This window comes from Oryx dammah, unplaced genomic scaffold (genome assembly GCF_014754425.2).
Source record: "Oryx dammah isolate SB20612 unplaced genomic scaffold, SCBI_Odam_1.1 HiC_scaffold_26, whole genome shotgun sequence".
Lineage (NCBI taxonomy): Eukaryota > Metazoa > Chordata > Mammalia > Artiodactyla > Bovidae > Oryx > Oryx dammah.
Genome location: NW_024070210.1, coordinates 71,423,453 through 71,438,195, shown reverse-complemented (window position 1 = coordinate 71,438,195; position 14,743 = coordinate 71,423,453). Strand labels below are relative to the sequence as shown.

Here is a 14,743-nt window from a genome sequence, read left to right as displayed (position 1 = left end):
GCAGAAGAAGGAACAATGACTGATAAATCAACAGAGGACGTTGTAACCCACAGTTTGTATAGGAGAGAAGAAAGCCAAGAAAGGAACTAAACAAGGCCACACTATCCTGAGCTCCAGGTATAACAAGGATGAAGTGTGAAGCTGGAAAAACTGTAATCTCAAAAAAAAGCACCTGTTCAGCTTTCCTCTTGCCTTATTCTTAGATATGAACAAGTAACCAAGACATTTGAGAAAAGCCTTCAACATGAAAGAGAAAAAAACATGAGAAAACAGACCCCAAAGAAAACACGAATATTTCAGAGAATGAAATGTTTAAAGACTCTAATCTGTATTTTAAGATGGATATAAGGATGTTATTAATACATCTATAGAAGGAAAAAGAGGTTATTGTTAAAAAGGAACAATCAATAAACAAGTAAAGTTCCTGATTGCTAAAATAAAAAGAAAATTTCAACAAGAAAGTAGGGTGTTTAAAAGGGAAACCTCACAGAATGTACAACAAAAAATAGAGATGGAAGATATGTGAGAAGAGACAAGAGACATGAAAATTCAAACTGGGAGGTCTAAAGTGTGATCAATTAGAGTACCAGCAAAAGATAATAAAGAAGGTCAAAGGGAGTCAATTATCAAATAATGGAAGGGCATTTTGCAGAGCCATCCTCACACTGCAATTCTATTGGCTCTGCCACTTTTTGTGTCAGATTAGACAGCAGGTTCTCCTCTTTCTCTATCAAAAAAAGAAAGCAGTAGCAGTTTTAGGTCTCACATCCACATATTGCTCTGTGCAGGAGAAAGACCTTATCTTTTGCCAACAGTCCATCATCTTACGTTTCATCCTATGTGGTACAATGCAGATTAATAAAACCAACCCTGACCTAATGGCTAGGGCCAGGATGCCATGCTGTGACTGGCTTTCACCTGGATTAATGCCATCCCTAAATAATCATTAGGATAAAAGGAAAGAGGTATGCTGCTCCTCAATAGAAAACTGTAGAAAGGATACAGGGAAGCCACTTTCAACGTCCAGTGTGCTGCTGTGACATTTCATTACATCAAACATAAAGACACAATCATAAAAGACAACAGAGAAGAAACACGAGTCAGCTAAAAGGAACAAATATCACACTAGCATGAAACTTCTCATCACAAAATGCTAGAGGACCATGGAACAATGCCTTTAATGATTTGAGGAAAAGTGACCTTCATCCTAAAATATTAAATTTAATGAACATACTAAACAAATATGAGGGTAGAATAAGAACATTTGCAAACTGCAAGGACTTGAAAGTAACTTCTCTAAGGAAATCTCTTATTGATGGATTCCATTGAAATCAGGGAATAAACCAAGAAAGAGGACAATATCAGATCCAGTAAGAAGTAGCTCCAGTTGAGAAAGAAAGAATAAGTGATCCTTAAATATATTCTCTATAGAGTTATGGTATTTGACATATCATGCAGGAACTATTGCATTGCTTTATGTGACTTAAAAGAAAAACACCCCAGAATTTGAAAATTACTATATTTTTAGAGAATAATACAAGTTATCTATATGCCAAACTAACCCAGATGAGAATCAAATGATATTTTAATATTAAAGAAATTTTAAAGAATAAAAGACTAAATATATGAAAGCCAGATATTTTGCAAACAGCTTGAGATATATATATATATACATATATATATATATACATACACACCTGTCATAATCACCTGACAATCCATAAGACATAAAGGCTTATTCCACTTCTATTAGCTATCATGACTTCTACAAAATGTTGATAGTTAAGAAATCTTTAATTCTGCAAATTCTTCCAAGTCTTTCCTACTTCTTTTAAGCAATTAGTCAATTAAACTCTTTGTAAAAAACAAACATCTCCTATTCAAATATTAGCTCTAATATCTGGGGGTAAAAAGAGGTAACAATAACAAAAGTTTGACATACATGTGAAAAGTCACAAAACTACAACCTGTTATAAATAAATGTTTAAAATGAAAATGAATCTAAATTCTTTCAATTCTTCATTAATATTCAAAGGATTAAAAAATGCAATTCCATCTTTTTCTTGGAACAAGTGAAGACGAACTTGAAGAATTATAGCTCTTCTCAACTCGTTTTTTCCCATAATTACTCAATTATTCATTAGAATATGTAAGACCGCTATTGGAATCTTTGCACCAGTGTTTCATAAATGGATTTAACTATAAAAGCCTGGTCATACAATCTCTTCCATAAAAGCAGTATATTTATGATATTTATGTCCTTAAAATATCCTATAGTAAAATTAATATTTTTGCACAGGAAAAGAAGGAACTATTTAGTCCCAGACAACTTGATAACATCTCTTTCAGCTATAGTTATAATTATCACGTATGAACTTCCAAAGCAGAAGTTGTCAAGATTTAACATTAATTTATGTCATAACTGACGGTTACTATAAAGATAATGGCAAAGCATCCATTTCTCCAAAGACAGAATGTATCAAAAGGGAAATTTCTTCTTAATTACTACTAATCAGCCCATTTTTAATTAAATTGATTAGTAATTTATTATCTTTCTCTTTCTTGGAAGCGTGTTATTATCACAGCTTCTCCAAAGTTATCAGTTATCAGTGGTTTTTAAGCAACCTAATTACCTGTAGTATTGAGTCCTACCATTTTGTAATGTTGGTTTATGCTACAAACTTAATACCTAGTTTCTTTGTACCCTGAGGAAGAATTTTGAGAATGAAGAATTTGTGCTCAATATTTCACACCTCAAAGTGAACGTTGTCAAAGTCTTAGTTGTTCACACGGAAAGAGGTGAAATTTCTTTTCTGCCTTCTCTGTTGTTTGGCAGGACTTTCCAGTTGGTTCAGTGGTAAGAAATCCACCTGCCAACACAGGAGACACAGGAGACGTGGGTTTTATCCCGGGGTCGGGAAGATCCCTTGGAAGAGGAAATGGCAACCCACTCCAGTATTCTTGCCTGGAAAATTGCATAGACAGAGGAGCCTGGTGGGCTACAGTCCATAGGGTCACAAAGAATTAGACATGATGATAACCAAAATAGTTGTTATTAGCATGTATATTCCTAAAAGGAATAAATCAGGTCCCTGCGATTTCCTTTGAAAAGTATTTACCTTTTATGCTACCCATATCCAAACAGCAATTTTTTTTTCTAAATAGTAAATTATAGAACCATTCTTTCCCTGTCAGTTTTGTTTTTTAAAGGATAAATATAAATAAGAATTTTCTGTGTTGGAGAAGACTCGAGAGTCCCCTGGACTGCAAGGAGATCAAACCAGTCAACCCTAAAGGAAATCAGTATTGAATACTCATTGGAAGGACTAATGCTGAAGCTGAAGCTTCAATATTTTGGCCACCTGATACAAAGAATGGACTCACTGGCAAAGATTCTGATGCTGGGAAAGATTGAAGGCAGGAGGAGAAGGGGATGACTGAGGATGAGATGGTTGGATGGCATCACCAACTTGATGGACATGAGTTTGAGCAAGCTTTGGGAGTTAGTGATGGACAGAGAAGCCTGGCATGTTGCAGTCCCTGGGGTTGCAAAGAGTCAGACACCACTGAGCAACTAAACTGAACTGTAGAAAATGAGATATTTTCAAAGTGAAAAGAATTGAAGAGTTTCATATATTTTTAAAATCAAAATTCTTAACTAATATTAGGCTTTGATCAGCATCAAATCTGAAGTACAGCACTAAAGTAGCTATTTGAGACTAGCAAATTTTTTCATGACAGGGGTTCATAACATAACTTCTGAAAAGCTAAACTTCTCTCAAGAATGAGAAAATAAAATGCAATGTCCCTTGGTACAAGAAGGGACAGAAATTTTCTTTCCTTTGTAAAAAAATATTAAGACATCAAGGAAATATTTGGTTTAAATTCTCTATTTTACTAGCTACACCTTATATGAATTGCCTGTAGTTGACTGGATAAAATTCATATTTAAGAATACTGAACTGTATTCAAATAGTTGACTATAATAAGAATAAAAAGATGATTGCTTAATATAAAAGGATATCTATTAATTAACATTTACTACATATAGTACCTAGTAGATAGATAAGTCCCATACTTTCTCTCCTCAATTTTCCATCCAGTGAAATTAAGAATGAATGCACAATTGCTGCAAATTCTTATATTCAGAAACTTAAGTATTTAATTTATAAACCTCTTTCACTAACTTAAAGTAAGGCTCAGTGTCTCTCATTAGGTCTATTGAAATTTCACCAAAGCAGCAAGGTCTTTCTGAACCACTCACTGCCATCACTCTTCATCACCTTGACTCCGCTTCATCTTTCTTCACAGTACTCTTCACCACCACGCGTATAATTTATTTGTTTGCTTACTGACCTGTCTCCTATGGAAAAGCAAGCTCCAACAAAACAAGACTTTTTCTATCTGTTCATTGTCCTATCCCCAGTGCCTAGAACTATATATAACAAGGCATTCAAAAAAATATTTGCTAAAAACATGGTTGAAAATTCATCAGCTCCAAAATCCTAAGGAAAACTTGGATAAACATCATTTGACAATTATCAGTGCCAGACTATACCAAAAATTCTATTTTAAATAATATTTAATACACAGGCATAGTAACAGTTTTCTAACTGAAAAGACAAAATAGCTTTTCAAAGAATAGTTGGGCAGCTGGGAGTTATAAAATATTTATTACTAAATAATTCAGTAAATATAATTTACTAAATTACACACTAAACTCAGTAAATATAATTAGTCACTCTGCATACCTTAACAAGTTTCAAAAGCTCAAAGAGATCTTCAACTTCATCACCTTCACATTTGGTGTACACTGGTCCCGTATCCATGCTCTTTCCCCTTATGGTACGGCGATAAAGGGGAAGAGCCATCGCTTCTGCATACAAATCAATGGCATGATGACCCACTGTCTGATACATGTAGCTATCCAGTTCATCTGACCCCACTGCAACAGATAAAGGGAAATAATCAAACAGAATGAAAGACAGTGGGTTTGAAAGTCCACCTGAGTTCCACTGCCTAGAGAGCAGTCAATACAACTTGATTCCAAAAATATCAATAAGAACAAAAATATTCAAAACAGATGAATCACCTGAACCTTTTTAGCGATACAAATGAACTTAGAAATATACTGGAATAGGCTTTTTGATTTCTTTACTCTATTTTTTAGAAAAAAGAATCATGAAACTACATAAAGATTATTTGCAAAGATAGTCATCACAGCATTTTTTATAATATCAATAGATTAAAATTATAGTATATTCACATAATACTATGCAGCTATTAATATAACTTTGAAGAAGAGTATTTTCTAAAGTATGTTCTGCAGAATAGAAATCCCATGAGATATTATTAGGTACTGGATAAAAAAATAAAGGATTCTGTGGGCAAATGAATTTATATAAAAAATGAGGATAAACCATATTAAATAGGTGTTTTAACTGCAATTCTTCCTAGGCTAAGCAGCTTTAAGATGCTCTAACAAGGCGAGAGTGTATGAATTATCTCTCAAATTTATCTATCTATATAACACTTACATTTTCGTAGGGTATTTGTGTTGCAAACACAATATCTAGAAATGCTATGGTAAATAATAATGACAAGGAAGGTGTTAAAAATATTTTTAAGCTTTTAAAAAGTTACAAAACAATGTTTGACATATATGTGTGTATCTGTGTGTATCTGTGTATCTATGCATATGTGCCAAGCAGATCTAGGCTTTCCACTGAATGTGAAAGAATTTTATCAAAAGGCATGAAAAATTATATTGTAAGGGTCTTCAATAATCAAAATCGCCACAGTATGCCATCAGATTTTGGCTCACACAACAGATTACTTTCCATGTACTCATATTATTATTATAAATCTGTCTAGTCCTGGCTTCAGTAGGAAGGAGAGATATAGCCAAAGTAACCTAAAAGCCTCTTAGATTACCTTCATCTCAAATTTAAACTAGATCTTTAAATGTAATAGCTTTAAAGACAATTAATACAATTGAATTAATATATTTAAATAACTTTCAGTTTCTCAGCCAGAAACTTCCTGATGTTAGCAAAATAATTACAACATTTTACTGAATTCAAAAACCTAGAAGACAATTTTCCTTTAAGGCTCCATTTAGTCCCAACCACAATGTAACCTATTAATGGAAGCTAGATAACAATAATAGTATGAGATCAAATAAAACCAAAAGGCTCCACTATTGCCTGAAGCACCTCAATTAACATGCCACAAAAGTTCCTACTACAAATTTAAAGAGATAGCTTTGTGAATTTTATGACAAGTTCACATTTATCCCCATTATGGGGATAAACTCTTTTCCAGACTACCCACTGAAAACTCAGTGCAATGATTTAGTTTAACCAACTTTATATTGGAGTCATCTCTACCAGTCATTCCTCATTAAGATTCCTTTTACATGTTTAGGGGGAGAAAAAAAGCCAGTCAATGAATCATTCAATAATCACCAACATCCTGTTGATTTTAAATCAAGATTAGCTAAACTCTCTCTGTCCACCAACCCATAGCCATCTATCTGCTTCCATTATAATGAGAGTGGAGCTGATTTCCTCAAGCTTTTAGTTTATAATATTCCAATTCCATTTACTACGAAATTCTTTCTAACAATATTCTAGGGTTTCCCTAGTGGCTCAGCTGGTAAAGAATCCACCTGCAATGCAGGAGAACCAGGTTTGATCCTTGGGTTGGGATGATCCTCTGGAGAAGGGAAAGGCAACCTCCAGTATTCTTGCCTGGAGAATCCCATGGACAGAGGAGCCTTCCACTAAGAGGCATAATTTAAAGATATACTTTGCCTGTCATCTTACCCACCCTGCTAGTGAACCTTAAGCACAAGGAAGATTATAAACATGATTCAAGGCAGGATTTTTCAACTTTATAGTGGTTCAAAAGCAATACACATTAAATAAAAATTGTACTTCAAATTTTGAATTGTCATCTTTTCCCAGACTAGTGATACATGATCCATTCTCTCTGTGATACTGGGCAGCAGCAGTAGATAGCCACAACTCCCAGGCAACCACATGATCAAGACAGTAAACAATTAATATACTTAAGAACCATTCTATTTTTCACTTCCACACACTACAGAATTCAATAAACTACATAAGATATTCAACACTTTATTATAAAAGAAGCTTTGTGTTAGATGATTTTGCCCTACTGTAGGCTAATATCGGAGAGGGCAATGGCAACCCACTCCAGTACTCTTGCCTGGAGAGTCCCATGGACGGAGGAGCCTGGTGGGCTGCAGTCCATGGGGTCGCTGGGAATCGGGCACAACTGAGTGACTTCGCTTTCACTTTTCACTTTCATGCATTGGAGAAGGAAATGGCAACCCACTCCAGTGTTCTTGCCTGGAGAATCCCTGGGACAGGGGAGCCCGGTGGGCTGCCGTCTATGGGGTTGCACAGAGTCAGACACAACTGAAGCGACTTAGCAGCAGCAGCAGTAGGCTAATATAAGTGTTCTAAGCAGAGTTAAGGTAGGCTAGGCTAAGTTATCATGATCAGTAGGTTGGGTGTATTAAATGAATTTCTGACAGGATATTTGCAACTAATATAAGTCAAAATCTGTGCATCAGTGATTCAGTACAAGGGAACTATAACTATTCATGTAGAAAAGTTGAAGACAAGATAAAAATTCCACAGAGTGAAATTACATCATGTATGTATTATATAAACAATCTTCTTTTTAAATACCAACACCTCTAAAGATAGAAAGCTTAAAAAACTTACTTGCCTGACTGGCCACAAAGGATAAGAAAATTCTTTCCTGAAGTAACAGAATACAACCTGCAAGGAAATTCTGCTGCTTCTTTTATAATATAGAAGTTATAGTACAGTTCCCACTCACCCTTAAATAATTTTCTCTTCATTATTTAAAGTCAGAAATAGGAGGTCACTTTCTAAACATCCAGAGAAGGCAATGGCAACCCACTCTAGTACTCTTGCCTGGAAAAGAGTGGATGGAGGAGCCTGGTAGGCTGCAGTCCATGGGGTCGCTAGGAGTTGGACACAACTGAGCGACTTCACTTTCCCTTCCCTTTCTAAACATACTACTTTGAAAATGCTATTATTATTAATCATCAGAAACCCATACAAAATCCTAAAGTGTATGTTTACACCTGACCCTCCACAGGACCTTCACAGGACCTGTTCTACTTCCTCGTATAAAATATTTCTAATCTTTATATTCCCACTTCACTTTAAGCATTACTTGGCTCTTAATCAGAGAAAGAAAGAAAACTCAGATAACTGCTTGCCTTGCAGGGTTAACTCTAGTTAGTTCATTATTCATTCATCAATCAACAAACCTTGAGTGAATGCCTATCAGGGGCACAGGGTTGTCCCAAGTGCTGAGGAACAATTAAAGGAATATAGAAGATATGACTTCTCCTTTCAAGAAGTTTACAAAAAATCTATTTGGGCATTAAAAAAATAGAAAACAACTCTAAAATGATATAAAAATAAAAATCCAATTGGCTGGCAGCACTGAAGAAGGAACAAAGGAAGGAAGAAAAATATCTAGTGCAAGATTCAGATTTAACTGGCTTCCCTGGTAGCTCAGAGGGTAAAGAATCTGCTCGCAACCCAGGTTCAATCCCTGGATCAGGAAGATCCTCTGGAGAAGAGAATGGCTACCCACTCCAGTATTTTTGCCTGGAGAATTCCATGGACAGAGGAGCCTAGTGGGCTACAATCCAAAGTTTTGCAAAGAGTCAGATATAACTAAGCGACTAACACTCACTTTTACTCACTCACTCAGATTAAACTAAATTTATTGGGGACCTACTTCACACCAGGAATTATTAGTGTTTTTGCATATAATACTCATTTAATTAAACCTAAAATAACAGTAGAGTAAAAGCATGGAATCTTAAAAGAAACTGAGTAAAGGGAATGATAAAAAGATCTTAGTAGAAAAGCAGTAAGAGTTAGACAAGTTTAATCTCCCTCTATTACATTTTAACAGTTAATATCTATGGTTGCATGAGTATAATAAAAGAGTATGAAAAGCAAATCAATATTTTTCTTTTATTTAAAAGTCTGATTGGGAAAAAATATATATAATTATATGTGGTGATGGATGTAAAGTAAACTTATTGCGGTAATCATTTCACTTGTGAATTGATTATATATGATATATATATATAAATCACTGTTAGACACATAAAATGAATATAGTATTATGTATCAACTATATCTCAATTTAAAAAAAAAGATTTTGTTGGTTGAACTGTGTCACTCCCAAATTCTTGGGGTAAAGTCCTAACATCTAATACCTCAAAATGTTACCTTGTTTGGGAATAGAGTCATTGAAGATATAATTAGTTAAAATGAAGTCATTAGAGTGAGCCCTTCACCAAATATGACTGGTGTCCATATTAAAAGAAGAAATGTGGATACCATGGACATAGAAGAAAAAAAATATCTAAATGGAGAAATTTCACTGGAGAAAAACTGAAAAAAGTAGCTAAAATAAGGTCTGTGGATTATTTGTAGATGTCCTTATTACCATAGATGAATAAAAAGTGGAAATGTTCAATGGCTTTCTCAAGTATCACACATTTAGTTTACATCTAAGATGGCTAAACTGAATGCTTTTAATAACAAAATGTACATATTATCATTTATTCATATATTTCTTACTTTCCAAGCTCCAAAGAGTTGTAAGCTATTTACCCGTGTAGTGCCAACAACACTTGGAAAATTGTTATAATGGAACAACAGTGCACTCTGAAGTAAGAGGATTCAAGTATCAGCTCTACAAGTTTGTATTAGCTATTTTACCTTGGACAAAATTGTAAAACTCTAAGCACAGAATGTAGCATCTGCTGCTGCTGCTAAGTCGCTTCAGTCGTGTCCGACTCTGTGTGACCCCAGAGACGGCAGCCCACCAGGCTCCCCGATCCCGGGGGTTTTCCAGGCAGGAACACTGGAATGGGTTGCCATTTCCTTCTCCAATGCATGAAAGTGAAGTGAAAGCAAATGTAGCATCTAAACAGTGCTAAAGATATGAGTTCCCATTAATTGTTTGCATATTGGGTACAAGAGAATGCAATTATGAGGCTGGAGTTTCAGTCGTTTAGAGAACTTTCCAATATATGTATACACTTACCTTGGTTTTCAGCAGGTCTTAGATTTGCTAAAGCAACAATCTGATGCCCAGCAGCAACGCACTGCATCATATTATAACAGCTGTCCTTCCCACCACTAAAAAAATAAATAGATAAGGAGACAAATAAATATCAGGTTACTGTTATTAAACATAGATTTATTATACATCAAAACAGAACACATTATTTTTTTCAGCGTTTCAGAATATGAGAGACTTATTTTGCATTAGAATGTGTAATTTCCACAGCATATGCAACTGATCAAAGGAAACTGAATATCTAAAGTCGCTACTCACAAGGGCTTATGAAATTATATGCCATCATAACAAAGATTATGCTAAAATGGTAACTCTTTGGTTTTTGATAGCTGTTTTGCTTTAAAATATAAAGTGTTTTGCAAATAAAAAATGATTTAATTTTACATTCCAGTTAAACACATTATATATACTTCTCAGATGAAATTTTTTAATGAAAAAGTACAAAAAGTACCTGTTCTTTCCCACTTTGAGAATGCTAATGATGGTCACCAGCACCAATTAAAGGATCAAATTAAAGATCTGAGATGCAGTCAAATGACAAAGTTTGACATACTTGGTGGGTTCAAATTCTGTAGAAGTTGAAATCGAAATGCTGAATTACACTGATAAAGTTAAACATCAGTACTGTAAGAACTTCAGCTTTCAACCATCACCACATACGATGGCAGGATAAGGCTTGAGTCATAAATCTAATAAACAAATTGACAGGAACTTCTAAATTCTGGTACCAAATCCACCTAAGGCAAATCACTTACTCAAGACCAGTGTTAGTTCATCTTTAACAAGTTTGAATTGCAACCATTATACTATTTTGGTTAAATACTCTACTGTTCCTCCCTATGCATGTTTCTTCTTTTTAAAAAAATCATTGTCTCTCTTCCTTTGTTTTATTCCTGTTTCCTTTCATTCTAATCTTTGCTTAAAATCTGCAAATGTACCCCTAGACAATGTTTAGACCTATTCATAAGCAAAGAAACTAAGAGACTGATTATCCTAGAAGCTGGCCCTTTTGCCTTTTTAGTTCCCAGCATTTGTCAGCCTCTACCACATTCTGAGGGCTTCCCTGATAGCTCAGTTGGTAAAGAATTGGTCTGCAATGCAGGAGACCCTGGTTCAATTCCTAGGTCAGGAAGATTCCCTGGAGAAGGGAACGGCTACCCACTCCAGTATTCTGGCCTAGAGAATTCCATGGACTGTATAGTCCATGGGGTTGCAAAGAGTTAGACATGACTGAGTGACTTTCACCACATTCTGAGGACTTCCAAGGTAGTGCAGTGGTAAAGAATCCCCTGCTAATGTTGGTTTGATCTCTGGGTCAGGAAGATCTACTGGAGAAGGAAATGGCAACCCATTCCAATATTCTTGCCTGGGAAATCCCATGGACATAGAGGCCTGGTGGGGTAAGTCCATGGGGTTGCAAGTCAGACGTGTCTTAGCAACTAAACGACAACAACCATATTCTGATCAGTAACAACAGTTATTTCTGAACTTTTCAAGGGGAGGGAAATTGCAAAGGGCAAAGTGGTAACACATCACACTCCCATCCTTCAGATTCTGATATTCCCATAAGTATATCTTGCGCAACTTCTCCTATTGAAACTCGTTGTTTTCTTTCCGCAGGATGTGATGATCTAATTCTTTAGAATATTTACAGTATTAAAGATTAAAGGGTATATATCCAAAATCAGAACTTGGCCTTTTATTTTAAAATATGCTAAGACCTAAAATATGATTTTAAAACAGTATTTCCCAAATTGTGCCCTGTAGGTAGCCGTTCCCTTCTCCAGGGGATCTTCCCAACCCAAGGATCAAATCCAGGTCTCTCACATTGCAGGTGGATTCTTTACTAGCTGAGCCACCAGGGAAGCCCAAGAATACTTGAGTGGGTAGATGACCCTTTCTCCAGCAGATGTTTCCAAACTAGGAATCCAACGGGGATCTCCTGCATTGCAGGCAGATTCTTTACCAGCTGAGCTACATGGGAAGCCCCCTGTGGGACAACAGTGTCCAACAAATGCTCTAAGAACATAAGCTTTTCAAGGTCAAATTAAGTTTAGAAAAGGCTGAGTCCCTTACTCACTTCTTAGAACATCACAAAATACATAACATATGTTAGGGGAGACATCCTACAGAAGATCAGAATTTTAGTTCCCAATTCTGGAATACTAAGCTAAGTTACTCATTGTGCTTGGGTTTATATGCTTTGTTATAAAATTAGAGAATGGCCTAACTAATCTTCAAGGCGCCATTCAACTGTAAAATTAAATGACTCAATCTTTTGTGTATTAGGAAAATAATGTTCTTCACGGTCTAAAGATACGTAAGAATCCCGGTTTCACTTATTCCCTAGAATGCACACATATACCTCATCTCTTAGTGCACCCACATACACACACTAAACATACTTATTACAAGTAGAGTCACAGTATTAAATTCAAATCCAAATACATTCAAGTGTATGTGCATACAAATGTATATATGTATTATGCATTCACATTTATATTGGAGAAGGAAATGGCACCCTAGTACTCTTGCCTGAAAATCCCATGGACAAAGGAGCCTGGTAGGTTACAGTCCATGGGGTGGCAAAGAGTCAGACACGACTGAGCGACTTCACTTCACTCACTTCATACTTTATCACTGGAGAAGGAAATGGCAACCCACTCCAATATTCTTGCCTGGAGAATCCCATGGACAGAGGAGCCTTGCGGGCCATGGTCCATTGGGTCGCAGAGAGTCCGACACGACTGAAGTGACTAAGCATGCACGCACTCACATCTGTATGTACATATTATGTTCTGTACTCCAACTTATAGCATATCTTCCAACACTTATACAGATCTTACATTTTAGCAACAATTTTCCAACATTGCTTCTTTTAAAAAGTAATTAGCTTATTATAAAAGTAAAATATGCACACAATAGAGTTTTAGTGTAATAAATTATACCAATTTTGTTCTCTCTTTCCCTCCAACATTTCTGAGATGTAGCTAAGTGTCCTACTTGAATGGTTAAACTTTTGGTAAACTGCATGTGGATGTGAATTACTCATTTCCTGGACTGCTTTTTATTCTTACTGATCTATATCAACTTAAGTTCATTTATAATGGTGAAAGCTTGATCATTCAGTTTACAGAGGAAATTCACTGCATAGAAATAATTATTTTGGCACTATAGTCTTAGTATCTTAACAATGGCACTGAAGTAAAAGATTATATCGAGAGTTCTTAATGGGTCACACTGTTTTCAGCCAGTATTAATTTCCTAAGGTACTGAACAAAGATTTTCATGAAATCTTCCAGGTTGCATGGTTGCGTGCAACTCACTCTACATCGATCCAATTCTCATCAAACGTTCAAACAGTTTAAATTCTCTTTTGCATGTTGTTATTTTGTTCCCTTTTGTTTCAGTTCATAGAACGCGTATGGAGCCATTTAAACTGACCAGCCTTTGGTCGTTATAGACACCTAAACATGATGGGTTACTACAGATTTCAAACTCTTTTTGGAATGTGGAGTATGTTACCATAAAGTCACTTTTCTAAATGCAATGAGTCTCTAAAGCAATGGCAGCTGGATCTAGGATAAAAACAGGATAATTCCATCTCTATCCTTGACACCAAGGTAAAGCACATCCTCGTCAGAAACAATTCTGTCACTACTGGGTTGCAGAAAAGGGAGAGGTGGTCTTTTGTGAGAGGGGGCGGGGCTGGTAGCAACCTAGGGAATAAGGTTGGGCCGGAGGACCCGCAGAAAGATAGGATCCTGAGAAGAAAACGAAGAGAAAAGGGTAGGGGGGCACTAAGTGACGTCAAGTACTGCCTCTCAAACTCCACAGCCTATTACAGCTTTTGAGAATCCGACCCAGGTCCAAGTCAGACTAACTAAACGCTCTGGCGGTGAGTGCCAGGCATCAGCAGTTTAAAACGTAAATCCAATCTGAACCTAAGTCTGGAGCCCAGACGACCAGAGAGGCGGCGACGGGCAGACAGGAGTGCCAGCGCGGGACCTGGGACCCGGCAGGCTGTAGCCCGAAGGCTCCGCCTCTTCCTGCGGCCAGGAGGAGCAGCCGAGCCCGCGACCAGCGGCTCCTGCACGGACACCGCCCGATCGGCGGCGGCGGCGGCGGCGGCAGCTCCCGCCCGGTCAGTCAGAAAGGACTAGAGGCTGACAGGGAAGAGGAAGGCAGCGTGGATGCCGCGTTACCTGATCAGAGCTGCGACCCTCATGCTGGGCGCAGTGCGCGTGCGTGCGGCGAGCGCGGGTGGGAGCCGGGAAGTCGCCGCCGTCGCCCCCGCCCCCGCCCCCGCCGTGACGTGCCCGGGGCCTCAAGCGCCTGTTCGCTCCGCCGCCTGTCTGGCAACCGGCGCTGCTGCCGGTGCGCCGGCCAGAGGGCTACCTGGGCGCGGAGCACGCGTCACTTGGCGCCTAGTCCGTGAGTCACGGATGTCGCGTCCCCGGAAAGAACGCTGTTTAGGCGCGGCCTAACCACCTAAGTGAGGGCACTGAAGCTGCCTGGGAACGTCAAGGCCCGCGTCGCAGAGCTGGGCTCGGGGAAGTCAATTATG

At 37.3% G+C, this 14,743-nt stretch overlaps 1 protein-coding gene across 1 annotated transcript in view; it reads right to left on the bottom strand.

The window, feature by feature from the left end:
• DPH6 (diphthamine biosynthesis 6) overlaps positions 1–14,540 on the bottom strand; it is a 196,625-nt gene extending 182,085 nt beyond the window's left edge. Inside the window, exons 1-3 of the mRNA XM_040226984.1 lie at positions 14,382–14,540; positions 10,141–10,235; positions 4,752–4,945 (exon numbers count right to left, since the gene is read on the bottom strand). Coding sequence (XP_040082918.1) covers positions 4,752–4,945; positions 10,141–10,235; positions 14,382–14,404 — 312 coding nt within the window. The 5' untranslated portion in view covers positions 14,405–14,540. The remainder of the gene's footprint in view (positions 1–4,751; positions 4,946–10,140; positions 10,236–14,381) is intronic.
• Positions 14,541–14,743: the final 203 nt, after the last annotated feature.